This window comes from Tachypleus tridentatus, chromosome 4, assembly GCF_004210375.1.
Source record: "Tachypleus tridentatus isolate NWPU-2018 chromosome 4, ASM421037v1, whole genome shotgun sequence".
Classification (NCBI taxonomy): Eukaryota; Metazoa; Arthropoda; class Merostomata; order Xiphosura; family Limulidae; genus Tachypleus; species Tachypleus tridentatus.
The window spans coordinates 34,121,265-34,136,302 of NC_134828.1; the positions used below are offsets into that span (position 1 = coordinate 34,121,265).

At 30.5% G+C, this 15,038-nt stretch overlaps 1 protein-coding gene across 2 annotated transcripts in view; it reads right to left on the bottom strand.

Annotated features, from left to right (window-relative positions):
* Positions 1–2,483: 2,483 nt before the first annotated feature.
* The window catches only part of LOC143248815 (valine--tRNA ligase-like), a 73,691-nt gene continuing 61,136 nt past the window's right edge, over positions 2,484–15,038 (bottom strand). For both annotated transcript variants that reach the window (XM_076497590.1, XM_076497591.1), the window contains exons 22-25: positions 9,921–10,035; positions 6,016–6,200; positions 4,554–4,706; positions 2,484–2,690 (exon numbers count right to left, since the gene is read on the bottom strand). In XM_076497590.1, coding sequence (XP_076353705.1) covers positions 2,631–2,690; positions 4,554–4,706; positions 6,016–6,200; positions 9,921–10,035 — 513 coding nt within the window. In that variant the 3' untranslated portion in view covers positions 2,484–2,630. The remainder of the gene's footprint in view (positions 2,691–4,553; positions 4,707–6,015; positions 6,201–9,920; positions 10,036–15,038) is intronic.

The following is a 15,038-nucleotide window of genomic DNA, read 5'->3' on the forward strand; positions in this document are numbered from 1 at the left end:
AACAGTAACCCTGTTACTGTGTACATAGCATTATATGAGAGTGTAAATGTTACAAATAGATAGGTATTTTAACACATCAGAAAAGTATATATGTTATAAATAGATAAATCTTTTAACACAATAATTTCTTATTCACCATATATGGTACTGTCCATCTCCATCAGTTAAATGCGAGTCTGCCATATACAGTGAACAGCTTGCAAAAATTCCATGTGCACTTAAAGCAACCACAGCCAATAGGTCAAATAATGCTGTTGTTGTAGTCAGACACAAATGAAACAAAAATTTACAAACCAGAATACAATTTCTGTATTTAAATAAAGAAGTTAACAAACATGAAATGATTATAAATGAAATACATGTCTTCACACAACATTATCTGTATGAACACTTTGCCTGTGTAGCTAATTACCACCTTTGATTAAGCTCTTGAGATTTTTTTCTTGATTGAACTCTTGGTAAACCAACATAATAAAATAGGTATATCAGTGAATTTTTAAAATTATGATATCAATTGTCTACATATGTCACTGTTACATTTATTTTTCCTTCCATACTTGTATCAAATCTTTCTTTACTATCCTCTTAAGTATTAGTGATGCATCTGGTCCACTACCACCAATAATCTTTTATTCCCCAAGCAGGTAAACTTTGCATATGAAACATATTTAAACTTGAGGCCTAATTGTAGATTTTTTTGCCTATACTGAGATTTTAGAATTGTATAATAGTTATAAAAGTTTAAACTTACAGTTTCAAGAAGTGCAAAAGTCAACTACTGTAATGTTTCTTTTGTTAATTTCTGTCTAACTCACATTTTTATATCATCTTAAACTTGTAATTATTTTCCTTTATACAGTGTGTTAGCTAATATAGCATCAAAAAATAATTAAGTCATGTCATTGACTATTAAGGTTAATTCCCATATATTATGTAGCTGGTATATTCATGCTTTGCATTCAAACCCTTTAAACTTTAGGCCTAACTGTATATTTTTAGACACCTATTAGAATTTGTATTGGTGTGTAATTGTAATGTATTATTTATAAGCCACAAGAACATAAAGAATTAACTTAAGGTACTTCTCTGAGTATATTTTTAGACACCTATTAGAATTTGTATTGGTGTGTAATTGTAATGTATTATTTATAAGGCACAAGAACATAAAGGATTAACTTAAGGTACTTCTCTGAGTATATTTTTTAGACACCTATTAGAATTTGTATTGGTGTGTTATTGTAATGTATTTTTATAAGCCACAAGAACATAAAGGATTAACTTAAGGTACTTCTCTGAGTATATTTTTAGACACCTATTAGAATTTGTATTGGTGTGTAATTGTAATGTATTATTTATAAGGCACAAGAACATAAAGGATTAACTTAAGGTACTTCTCTGAGTATATTTTTAGACACCTATTAGAATTTGTATTGGTGTGTTATTGTAATGTATTTTTATAAGCCACAAGAACATAAAGGATTAACTTAAGGTACTTCTCTGAGTATATTTTTAGACACCTATTAGAATTTGTATTGGTGTGTAATTGTAATGTATTATTTATAAGGCACAAGAACATAAAGGATTAACTTAAGGTACTTCTCTGAGTATATTTTTAGACACCTATTAGAATTTGTATTGGTGTGTTATTGTAATGTATTTTTATAAGCCACAAGAACATAAAGAATTAACTTAAGGTACTTCTCTGAGTATATTTTTAGACACCTATTAGAATTTGTATTGGTGTGTTATTGTAACGTATTATTTATAAGCCACAAGAACATAAAGAATTAACTTAAGGTACTTCTCTGAGTATATTTTTATGCTACTGAAATAACTATCTTTAAAGTTAATGTTATAAACATCATTAGCCAACAAGTATATTGGGTTCCCATGTAAACTAGAATGCATAAACACACACACTGACTGACACACATTATTATTTTAATTACATAAATACCTGTATTGTGGCCCTCACTGAAACAACTGGAGTTAAAATATTTATCTAAAGTAGTTTGAAATGTTGTAAAGTCCAATGTTAATAATTCAGATGCTTGAATGAAGTACTGAAGTTTCATTGTCCTGTTGACAGTTTTTTAAGGAACAAAACTCTCCCATAAAGTTACATGATGCATCAGATATTAAACAAAAATCTTATTAATCTGTGGTCGATTTGGTTTGGTTTGTTTTGAATTTTCATGCAAAACTACTCAAGGGCTATCTGCAATATCCATCTCTAATTTAGCAGTGAAAGACTAGAGAGTGGGCAACTAGTCATCACCACCCACCACCAACTTTTTGGCAACGAATGGTGGGATTGACCATAACTTTATAACGTCCCCACGGCTGAAAGGGCGAGTGTGTTTAGTGTGACAGGGTTTCAAAACTGTGACCCTCATATTACGACTGGAGTGCCTTAACCAGCTGGCCAATCTGTGGTCAAAGAAAAACGTTCACTACAGCAAAAACTAAGTCACAAGGGTATACATGCCCAAAAATGTTTTATTTGAAGCTTACAGGATTTCACTTACAAGATAGTTAAAAGTTATTACACTCTAATTAACAAATTATTTGTACACATAATATTTCCATGTAATTTTTTTCAACTGGACAAATACAACTCTTTATACCTGTTATGAAGATGTTTCCTTAAGTGTAAGTAACTTCTGAAGTTCAGCTTCTAAATAGGCTTTCTGCATGAAAGTAAAAAAAAATATATACACAACATTATTCTTGTGCTAAGACATTTCAATTTTACTGCATTAAAACACAGTTTATGAATGAAACTATTGTAGAATGAACGGCAACTGCCTGTTGTGGAGATACAAGTGTAGAGGACGACATTTCAAAAGTCTTCCACCTTTCATCTTCAACAGGCAGTTGCCATCCATTCTGCAATAGTTTCATCATGAATACTCTGCCTAAACAATCTATCAAAGAAAACACAGTTTACATTGAAGTTTTGCACATCATTTGTTTGTAATAAATAAAGCATTAACATGTATGTTCAAGTGGTAGTTCTAAATTATTCTAACTGAAAACTTGTGAAAAGTCAAATCAAGGGGGCTCATCATATTACATAAAAAAACAACACCACCTATGAAGGGGGCAGGTCACATTTTTTGTATTTATGATAACATTTCTAACTGGTGTACTCAACAATCTGGAAGATACACAATTTCAGGCAAAGGTTATGACATGATTTGAATTTTATTTACTGCATCTGCTTACAGCATAAGACCAGGTAATATTTTAGTTTCTGCACCAAGATTAGAGACGAAAATATCATTTGCTCTCACATCTCATAAAACTTATTTGTACTTAAGCTCAGTACGTAAACATTAAAATAATGCCCCACGGTGTGTGTGTGTGTGTCTATGTATGTATGTACATACACACCTACGTACATGGTGTACCTTTATACAAGAAATACCACTTTACCCCAGTGGACCAACAATAAGTTTCTGGACTTAAGTGTGGATAGTTTTGCTTCAAAGAAACCCAAAAACAACATGAAAAATATTATTATATGCAGTAAATGTAAAAGCTTTGTAATAGAATTGTTGTATCAAATAATATCTAGAACTGTTTTATTAAAACAATATAGTTTTGAAAGATGTTGTTATACATAAATACATATTTTTACAATACAATTCCCAACAAACATTTCTAAAACATCTGAACATTTGTACCTTGTAATAAAGGTGTTATACAGACATAAATTTATCCTATTGCCCAAAATTGAAAACAAAAAGTAATTTAGAACCAAAGTCTCATATTACTATTCAGGCCATCATAAGAAGAAAAAAAAAATTTGCTAGAAATTCAAAAGTTGTCAAAGTGAGAAACATGATTTGAATATCCTAACAATAAATAATAATAAATTATGTCAGAATATGATATGTAAGAAGTGTAATTGCTAAAGGATATCTTCATGCACTAAATAAATCAGGGTTGAGAAAAAACTGAATTATTTCATTTTATACTGGGAATCATGAGTGACTAACAACTTTAATATGAAATTGCAATGATAATAAACTAAAAGTAATTCTTAAGAATACATCAGCTGACGTATTCATTCAATACAAGGGGAAGACACAGGGGCACATGACAAATTAAATCAAACTTTCAAACCCTTGTATTACATTCCCTGAGGCCCCTAAGGGTACATGCCAGATTTAATAACAACCAACCTAGCAGTTTGCGAGTAATAAATGGACATACACAAACACAGACTTTTGTCAAATAATAGTTTCATTGAAATCATATTGCTTAATTTTCACTTTACACAAGTTTCTCATGTTCACTAAATAGATATAATATTGGCAATGTGTACAAATCAATTAAGTAAATGCACACAGAGGAACTAGCTGTTATTAACAGCACACTTAACTCCATTACAAACTGTCATAATGTGAATAATACAAACAAATATAAAACATTGTTATCACAGAAAAATATTCAGTTCTTTAAGAGTAAATCTCTCTCATATATGATTGCACTACAATTTAAAATTGCATAGAAATATTAGGTACATCAAACATGGCTTTCCTAACCTTCTTAAGATGAGATTCCTTAACTGTTTCTGGTGCTTTAGTTTTGTAGCCTGGATCAGAGAACATTCGAGTCAACTTCTCCAATTCAGATTTCAACAGATAGATTTTCTTTTCTACTTGAGAGGTCTGCATCACTGCTTTTCTAGGTGACATCTGCCAAAGATTGGCACCAAACATGTCATAAAATATATTTTATTCAAAACTAATATTAGCATACAAAAATTTAAACTCTAGCAACAAGTATAAGTAATTTTCAAAAATCACAAAACAATATTGTGGCTAACAACACTTTACCAATGAATACAATAAATATGTCATTATTTACCTCTTTCCTTTCTCTTATTTATTTTCCACTGTTTTGCTTACTGATTCTCAAGTATAGCAATATATTTCAATGATGTGACACAACAAAAAAGAAAATCTAACTTTCTGTAGTTTTTAGTTTTTATAACTTTATGCATACTTTTGTAAATGTAATGTTAATTTTGCTAAATATTTCAAGAGTTATGAATTCTTATTACATATTTATTTTAACTTTATTTTTTGTAGATTCTTAGTTCTATTCACTGTTTTGTTCAACCACTAAACTTAAAGTAGTGTTAATTTGAATTTTTTGCATGTTTTTTGTTGTTTTTTAACTTTACTCAAATATATGGGCATGTGGGGGAAGTATATATATAGTGTTAATTTGAATTCTCTGCATGGTGTTTCTTTTTTGGGGTTGTACATAACTTGCTATCTATATGAAAATACATGAACGTGACTATAGAGAAATAACATAATTTTTTTTCTTTACAGTAACACAGTGCATGTTTGCACAACTTATTTTATAAAGGCTAGATATACTACAAAAATCAACCACACTTTAAATCTATAAACACTAGCTCATGTATGCTAGAAGCATCATTTACAAATAAGTTTTTTTCATTATTAATATGTTTCTTATACATGATATGAACTAAAAAATAAGAGTAAATTATGCTCTGCAGGCTCTATACATGTCTATCTAACAACTTATCTATCTCTTCATTAATCAGTCAATGAATCGATAGATGTTATGCATAAGAAAAAAAAAGAACATTTTGAAGATATATTAACAACTGGATACATTGCTAAATTATGATACAAAACGTATGATCAACTAATGTTTAATTGTGAATAAGAAAGAGTCATAATATACAGCAGTCTTTCTTTTTAAATGAATGATTTTACTATATGTGAAAACTAAAATTTTTCTACTGTTTCTTCTATGGAAAATAACTGAATTATCCAATCTATTCTTTTACTATTTTTCAATTATGTGAAAATAAATAACTTCCTCTTCAACTGTTCTTTGGTTTCTCAGAGAAACAAAATGCAATACATCTCACTGTTGTTATTTCTCAGTAAATACATGTTATTTGATATATTAAATGTGAATCTACATTTTTCAAGGAATGGAAATTAACTGTAGTTCACTTACCTGTCCTTCAAGAAACACTTTTATTTTGTTATCAATGACACGTGCTACCCAACCAGGTCTCTGGGTATTAGATGAATCAACAAACTGGAAGGTAGTGGAATTCAATTTTACTAAGGTAGTTATCACAGTGGAAAAACTTTCAAGACTTCCAAGTAATTCTGAATCATTTACACCAACTATGGCTGCTGCAAAAGAAACAAAATTATTTCATTCGTTAACTGATGTTTACAGCATAAACTCTTCAATAACACATTTACAGAAACACAACATGATGTACAACTGCAATCAACGTTCAGGACTAGAAAATTTTAGTTTTTTTTTGCAAACCAAAATATTAGTTCTGACAAGTATGTTATTGAAAACAAGAGTCACACTTTACAATTTATCCATGTTTTCTTGTCAATGAATGTAACTAAAGAAATGAGATTTGTTATTCTGAAATGCAGGTGTTCATTTTGTTAGCATTTGGAAGGTCAGTGTGTGAAACTCAAGTCCAATGGTTCTCAGAAATAATCAAACATTATCACAAATATAATAAATGATTCATTTACCATAACCAGTTTAAGCAGCCTAACTGGGGAAAACTATAAAGCTTAGTAAACATTTTTTAACCATTTACTTTAGAAACAAATTTAAAATTATGAAATGATACCAGACACTTCTGTTCTTGACCTAACAAAACTCCATGAATTTTATGGTTAAGTTTTCTGCTCTATTACAGAAAATTAGACAAGTGATGATAAAACAAACTTCAGCTGCATATGTATGATTTACTAGCTTCAAATGTTTGTGTGATTTGCTGACTTCAACTGCATATAATATAACAATGTTTAACGACAAGAGACCCATTGAACCATCTCAGCTGTCCCATCTCTTAAGCCAAACTAAAACTATAAAATAAATAAAAAATAAAAATTTTGAGCCAGCCCTTATCATTCATATATTAATCGAGATTTCTTTTAAACTCTCACAAATTTACTACATCTGAAGACAACCATTCCATAGGTCAAACACCCTGTTTGAAATATTAAATTAACTTAGTTGAAGACTGCTTCTACCTTGCTTAAATCTATATTTGTGTTCCCTAGTTCTAGAATTTTCATTGTTAAGTACAAAAAATGTTGATGCACCAACAATATAAATTCCTTTTACAATAAACACTTGAATAACATCCCTTCTAACTCTTCATTTTCAATAGAAAACATTGTTAAGGACCTTATTCCTTCTTCATATGACAACCCTTCCATCCCATTTACTATTCTAGTAACCCTTCTCTGAACCCTTTCCAACAATTCAATGCATTTCCTAAGGTAAGAAGCCCAAGACTAAATACAATGATAACATTTTTTATATTTGTATTCAGTATTGTTGAAGATACAATCTAAATCCTATTTTCCCAGCCCCTAACAACAGCACATTGCTGGAATAGCTTAAGAGACTGATCAACCACAACATCTAGACCTTTGTGACAACAAAAAACCCACTTGAAGTAAAACTGTATCTCAAGATGGGTGATATGGATATTAAAACTTTTATTAAAATAAAGTAAAGAACAACGTTTCGACCTTCTTAAGTCACCTTCAGGTTAACACAGAGAGAGTTTGCAACTGACCATTGCCAGTCATGTCTTAGGGACAAAACAAAAACTCAATATATTAAGAAACCAAATAAACACAGCCACAAAACTATGCTCATCCAATAAAATAAATAATGAAATCAACAAAATAAAACAACACTTCATCAACAAACTGCCTCCAAAAAATGTTGAAAACATTATACGCACACACCTAGACCAACAAGCAAACAAACAATAATAAATCCCAAGATAAAACAAACTACATACAAAACCTTGCATTGCTGCATACCATATATTCCCAACATCAGTAAAAAAAAAAAAAACACACACACACATTTGGAAAAAACTTATAACAAACACAACACTCCAGTAAATACCAAATTTATTCAAACACCAGATACAAAACTGAAGTCCATACTATGTAAAAACTAAACTGACAAACACAACACCAATATTATTTATAAAATACAATGCAACAACTTCCATGGAAAAATGGAAAACAAATATAAACAAATGCAAAATCAAAGAAGCCCTACTTATACAACAACTAAAACTAAAATTAAACCAATATAAAGAAACACCTTTTTACCTATACTAATTAATAACCTAATATCAAACTGCAATACCACCTACAATCCCGTACACATTTACACTTTCATTCCTAAGACATGTGCCCAACAGCGGTCACTTGCAAACTCTCTCTTTGTTAACCCAAAGATGACCTAAGAAGGTCAAAACGTTGTTCTCTACTTTATTTTAATAAAAGTTTTAATACCCATACAAACCATCTTGAAATACATTTTTACAACACCTAGACCCATTCCTTCCTTAACACTTTTAAAGTTATTCACATTAAAATGATAATAATAATTCAAACTGTGATATCCCAAATGCATTTCTTTGTAGTTACTACAATTAAAACTCATCTGCCATTTATTTTCCCAACTCACAAAAGGATCATTTTATAAAGCAGCAGCATTCTCTTCACAGCCAGCAACATCCAAGACCTTGATATCATCGGCAAATTTAAGTAATTTATTGACTATTCCTTCGTCTGTGTCATTAATATAAATCAAAAAGAACATTGAACCTGAGACTGATATCTTGAGGTACACCAATTTCAACAATAATCCAGTTTGATTGAGCTTCATTTATAACAACCCTCTGTTTCATCCATCAAGTCACTCTTCTATCCAATTAGTTAACTTATCCCCCCCACTCTTTCCTCACTGTTATCTAGTCCTAGTTTAAAACTTCCCTTATAGCTGAGTTAATACCCCTTGCAAACATGCCATACCTGTTCCTACTCAAGTTTAAACCATCCATTCCAACAAGTTCCCTCTTCCCACTGAACAGATCCCAAAAATCTAATAAGCTAACCTACTCATCCTGAAATATTAATCGAAGCCAAGCATTTAGCCCAAGTGACCTACTCAAAATTTTATTTCCACAAGTAATTCTTGGTAGTATCCCTGACACAATTAATTTATGGTCTTTATCTTTAAATACTTTTATTAACCTCTTATTAGGTAGTTCTTTTGACTTACTCTTCCCTATATTGTTAGCCCCTACACACACTGTAAAAAACTGCATTGTTGCCAGTCCCCTTCATTATATCTCTTGTTCTGTCAGTTATGTCCTCCACCTGTGCCACAGGATAGCATAATCTAACTCTTTCCCCTGTTTACCCCAGGCTGTTTTATCCATGTGCCATGTCAAGGAATAACCTATAACTATGACCTCTTATGTTCATAATCCATGTCCTTCTCTATTCCTTTTACTTTCTCTCCCTCATCTACATAAGCCAAGAGCTGAAATTTGTTGCTTAGTATAATAGTGTCTTCACAATTAAGATCACTAATTTTAACCCTAATACTACCTTTTCTAACATCCTAAGTGTCACTGTTAATTTTAGCTGACATATTTCTTGAATGAAAAAACTTAAGTTTCTTTAGAAGTCTCACTATCATTTCCCACAGTTTGTACTTTTCTTGATCTATTTCTTCAACTTAAGTTAGGAAAGTCTCCAAATTTTACTCCAACCAACACACTTTACATATAAATTAAACATCCTCACTACTACTTTTCTTAAAATTGCATAGTAGTCCAAAGTTCCCAAATAAAACCCATATATGATTCGCTAACTTCAACTATATATTTATGATTTGATAACATCAACTGCCTTCATATGACCTGCTGACTTCAACTGTATTTGTGTGATTTGCTGTGTATTACACTTGTAACATCTTATTTAAAGCTGATTACTGTGTAAATACCAGCTCTACTAAATTTAACAAAAACTATATTTGTATAAAAATATTAAGCTTACCTGGAAAACTTGCATTTGTTAACCCAAGTTCCAGCTTTAACCTGTGAGTTTCTTTGATAATTTCTAAAACAAGTTTCATTGATTCTTCTATCCTTGAATTCTTCCATATGTAATACTGAGGAAAATATGAACAGAACAATGTTCCACATATCATACAATTTAACTTTCCATTGGAGTGAGCCCTTATTGGGGGAATTAATTTTTATTATAATTCCAAATTTGTTTAGTATGTGTTTATAAACATTGATGTTGTACACATAAAAATTTGAATTTTTAATAAAGTATATAATATTTATACCAAAGATTTGTCTGTGAATTTCCTCAATTTGGCTCAGAATTTAATTAGTGTGAGTACAAAATGACTTTCATGTGAAGAGAAAAAAACCTTTTTTCCATCTAAAAATTTTAATTTTCATTTACATGGCAACCTGAGCCCCCTAAATGAATATCAAGTGTTTTTGTTAAACATTATACTGTTTCTCTTATTTTCTCTACCTTAATATTAACTGTAGTAAAATCATCTGTAGCTAAAGTTTAAAAATATAAAATACATCTTTTATTCTCTAAAAAGTCTTCAGATTATAAGAACTAATTACAATTATGTATCCTAACATCTCGAGTCTGCTAACTTTTTAACAACTGATTTAATTTTATCCGTTTACTGCTCTTTTGAATTTTATCTACCTACTACACTAGCACAATAAAGCAATAACTCAACCATTAAGAGAATGATACAAGTTATGGTAAACAAATATTGAATGATACCAAACACAAGCAGCTTGCATAGATTCCTCATAAAAAAAAAGGTTTTTTATTTATTTATTTTTTCCTTTAAGTTGTCTTATCTTATGTAATAAGAGTCTAATTTTTACATTTTAGTTACTTTTACAAAAACAAATTCAAAATAAACTTGCAAAAAATAACTCAATAGCAAATGTTGGATAGATTTATTGAAATACTTGAAAAACCAGAATATGATAAAAGTACATGGCTATAAAATTAGATTATGTCTTAGCAATATCTATATCATAAGTGTGTAATGTGTGTTAAACTCAGGAAATCATTTAAAGGTAGAAAAAATATATTTAAAATGGTCAATTTGGAAAAAAGTGTCACGTGATACAGTGTATGAAGCTTGATAATTTATTTAAATATTTTCTTTATAAATTAAGAAGTCATGATTTAAATAATATAGATATTTGAATTACAAACTATATTTTGAAGTTAACTTTATTAAAATACACTGATAATAAAACAGTTTAAATAAATTTTTAATGTAACTGAAAAAGATCACTGCATGTGTACTTACACACACAGAATTATTACAAACAATTATTTCAAACTTGCAAACAAAAAGTAAACTGAACCACAAAAAATAGATCAACAGAAAAAGGTATGAAATTTACACTATGCATCAAAACAAAAATTACTTCAGATAAAAATATGGCTGTGGAAGTACATTCTAAAGGACACACTTTTAGTTTGTCTTCAAGTGTTAAGTACTATATCTGCATTTCAAACTTATATTATTACTGGATAATTATGTATAGACATCACAAAATATCCACATAAAAATAGCAGTCTTACCATTTCATTTTGCACATTTTACATGATCAGTGTGAAATGTTATCATTATTTACTCTCTGTATCTTTACACATTTGGAATTTTTATTTATTTCAAAATTGGTAAATTTTGTCAAGCATTAACACCTCATTGTGAAAGAAAAGTTTTTCTCTACATTACTGAACCACTTTATTACTTGAATAAAAATAAATTGCAGTTTGTGGAAGCTAACACTTTAGATTTGTTTATGACCAATGATGCCATTAGCATACCTGAACACAACCACCATTCATTTCTCGAAGATTGTCTATCTGCTCAAGTACACATCAACACCTTTGAAGTAATCATCATAATTACACTGGTTATTCAGGCACACAACACTGCCATATCAAGTACTATTGTCTTACAAAAAATGTCCTTCACATAACCACCATTCAAGCTAATGGTAAAGATGTTCACACATCAGTCTCCTTCATGCAGTAAACCATAAATTTTTATCTGGTGTGGATGCTATTTTAATCAATTAAGATAGTAATTCAATAATTTATGGACACTATATGTATATTAACTTTCTTTTCTGCCATTTGATTACAGAAAAAATGCTTGTTAACAAAGTAATTATCTACATGAATATACCTTAGGATATTACACAAACATCAGTAAAGTGCTTTATGAAAAGTTTTTGAAATGATTCTATTGTAACAATAATCTTAAAATAACTGTAAAACAATAATTGAAAAAAGATTCAAATAAAGGTTTTTCTTATGCTCTCCATTTTACCTTGACATTTTCACACAAGTAAAGTAGTGTGAAACAGCCCAGCTTCATGTTTACGTAGTTACGTTGCCCTGAATGAACCTTAAAATTCTTATTTCAATTTTTAAAAAAAGTTGTATACAATTAATGAAATGTCTTTTCAGAACAGTGTACCTGCATGCCTTACACAGTCCTGAATATAAAAATACTTATTCAAGAGTACAAGACCTAAAAATAAACGAATAAAACACTTTAAGTAAGATACGCCTATAAGTATTATTTATATTGACAAATGAATACCAAGGTAGCAGTAGAACTATAAGACAAAGAAGGAAAAAGGTTTTGTGAAGAAAAAGCTAGAATATTCCAGCAGAAAGCAAGGAATATCTTAAGGAAGATAGAGAATGGTAGAAGGTTAATGCATCTCTGCGACAAAAACCATTACACTCCACTTATGTGTATGTGGTTGTGGTGCATTCAGACAATACCATGTGCACTTACCTTGACTCTACCAAACAGCAGGAAGTTTCATTAACTAGTGTAGATCTTAGTAAATTGAAGTTGAACCAATCTTAAACGTGGCTGTATTATTCAGTGTAAAGAAAAATATAAAATTATCATGGGTGCAAGTGCATAGGGGAGTTAACTATGCACAAAGGCTGTGTTGCTCTCCTGTTGGTGGAAGGCTTTTTTTGGATATGATGATGTCATCATGCACCAGCACAGTTCATATTAAAACATAAAATTAGAAAGGATTCGTCTCAAAAGTTTTGCCATACAAGGCTCATAAGACAGATGTGGGAAGAAGACAGCTTTTGTGAATCCAACCTAAGCTAGGTCTTGGTATTTGGATCCTATAGATTGCCTAAGAGCTTGATTAATGTTTAAATCCAGAGATGTCTACTAAAAACAATTTATTGTAGAGTGTACAGAAACCTTCCATTGACAATACAACTACCTTGCACCAGCTCCCAACTTGAAATCCTTTGTGAATCATTCTGTTGCAGACAAACTGCCTTAAACTTTGTTTACCCATGTTGCAACCTGAAATGGTTTCTATGTTCAATATAAATTTGTTCTCCATATGTATCAGCCTTCATTTTATATCAGAAATAAAAACACTAACTGCACTGTACATGTAAATTTCTCTTTCTAAGAATGGCAATCAGAACCCAACAAAATTATTTAATATATCAGTTCAGATTATGTCACTTATTGTTACTGGTTCTCAGAATTTGTTAAAATACGAGATACTTCACTGTGAAAGTGAAAGACACAGTGCTGTAGCTCTCCTTCTCATAAAGAGGTACAAGTGAAAGAAGCAGCAATTCATTCCCTCGCCTGTTCTTCACTGGAAATATTTTTCAAGAGATTATTGTAATGAAACTGCTATATTCTACTGATCATATGAGCAATGAATTTATGAAGAATCTGAAGGTGAGGATTCACTGGGAAATTAGCCAGAGATCAAACTTGCACAATAGCTACCTAGAAAATACTGATTAAAGTTTGTGAAATTTTAGGAATTTCATAAAACATTATGACCTTTTTTAAGAGAAAAAGTCCACTTTCTATAATTCTGTTTTTAGGATTTTAGGATCACTTGAAATCCTAATATCAGATAGAAAAAGTACTAAACAGAGATCCTGTAGAGGAAACTAAATGAGATGAAAGTCAGATGGAAAAATAACCTGACAAATTACACCCCAGAAACAAGGAAATCAAGTGAAATACGAAAAGATGGCAGAAACCCAAGGAAAAGGTGGAAAACAGTTATGTGCAAGTCACCCATAATAGATATATAGTGAAACGCCTCCAAATAAACACAGAAATCTATGTAGAAATGAAGAAAAGCAGATGAAAAGAAAGAAAAGAGAAGGAAAAACAAAAGAGAGATCCCTCAACTGAAAGTTAACATTTTCTTTACCTGAAAATGTATTTCCTGTTTATTCTTACTTCTCTGGTATCAAACAGCCTCAGCCCAAGGCTCTATGTTGTTAGGAGCACCCTCAAAGACTTCAGAGCAAAGAAAGAAAGAAAGAAAGCCAGATTGAACTCACAGAGCTGAGAATGGGGAAGACAAATAAAGAGACAAACAACAAACTATGATAGTAACATCTTCCATAGACAGAGGTCCCAGTAACTACAGAGAAAATACAGTGTTGTTAGTAACACTGTCAAAACCTTAAGTGTAGGTAGTAGTTACCAAGTGCGGTACACAAATCTCCAGATCAAAAAAATTAAGTTATTTGTGGTGGTATAGTCAAAAATTGAAGTTAAAACAAACCAAAAGGAAACCAAAGAAAGGTAATGTTGTGAAAAGACAGCATAAATCTCATGAAACTGATTAACTTTTACAAAGCACATCAATTAAAGACTGTCTCAAGAATAAGAATATAGTTAATTTCAGGTGTAGGTTCTTATGGGAACCTACTATGCATTAAAGATGTGTCACCTTCCTACTAGAAGAGGACTATAGTCTGATGATGAGTACATCATAAGTTGGTACACTACACATTAATGTGCATCAGAGTAGCAGCTTTATTCAAAGTTTTCACATGTGCAGGATATTATTAAACTATTTTACGTCTTGAACAAAAGTATTTTAGATACAAGATTAAAATCAAATATTTTTTATCAAAGAAGTATCAAAATAGATGTTATTCATGTATGTTTTTGGAAATTAAAACTTTGTAATTAGGACTTCTAAATTACATTACAAAGTATTATTTTTTGCTAGAAGTTTGATGCTTCAAATCTAATAATAACTTTTTATTCATCATATGATACAAGTTTTC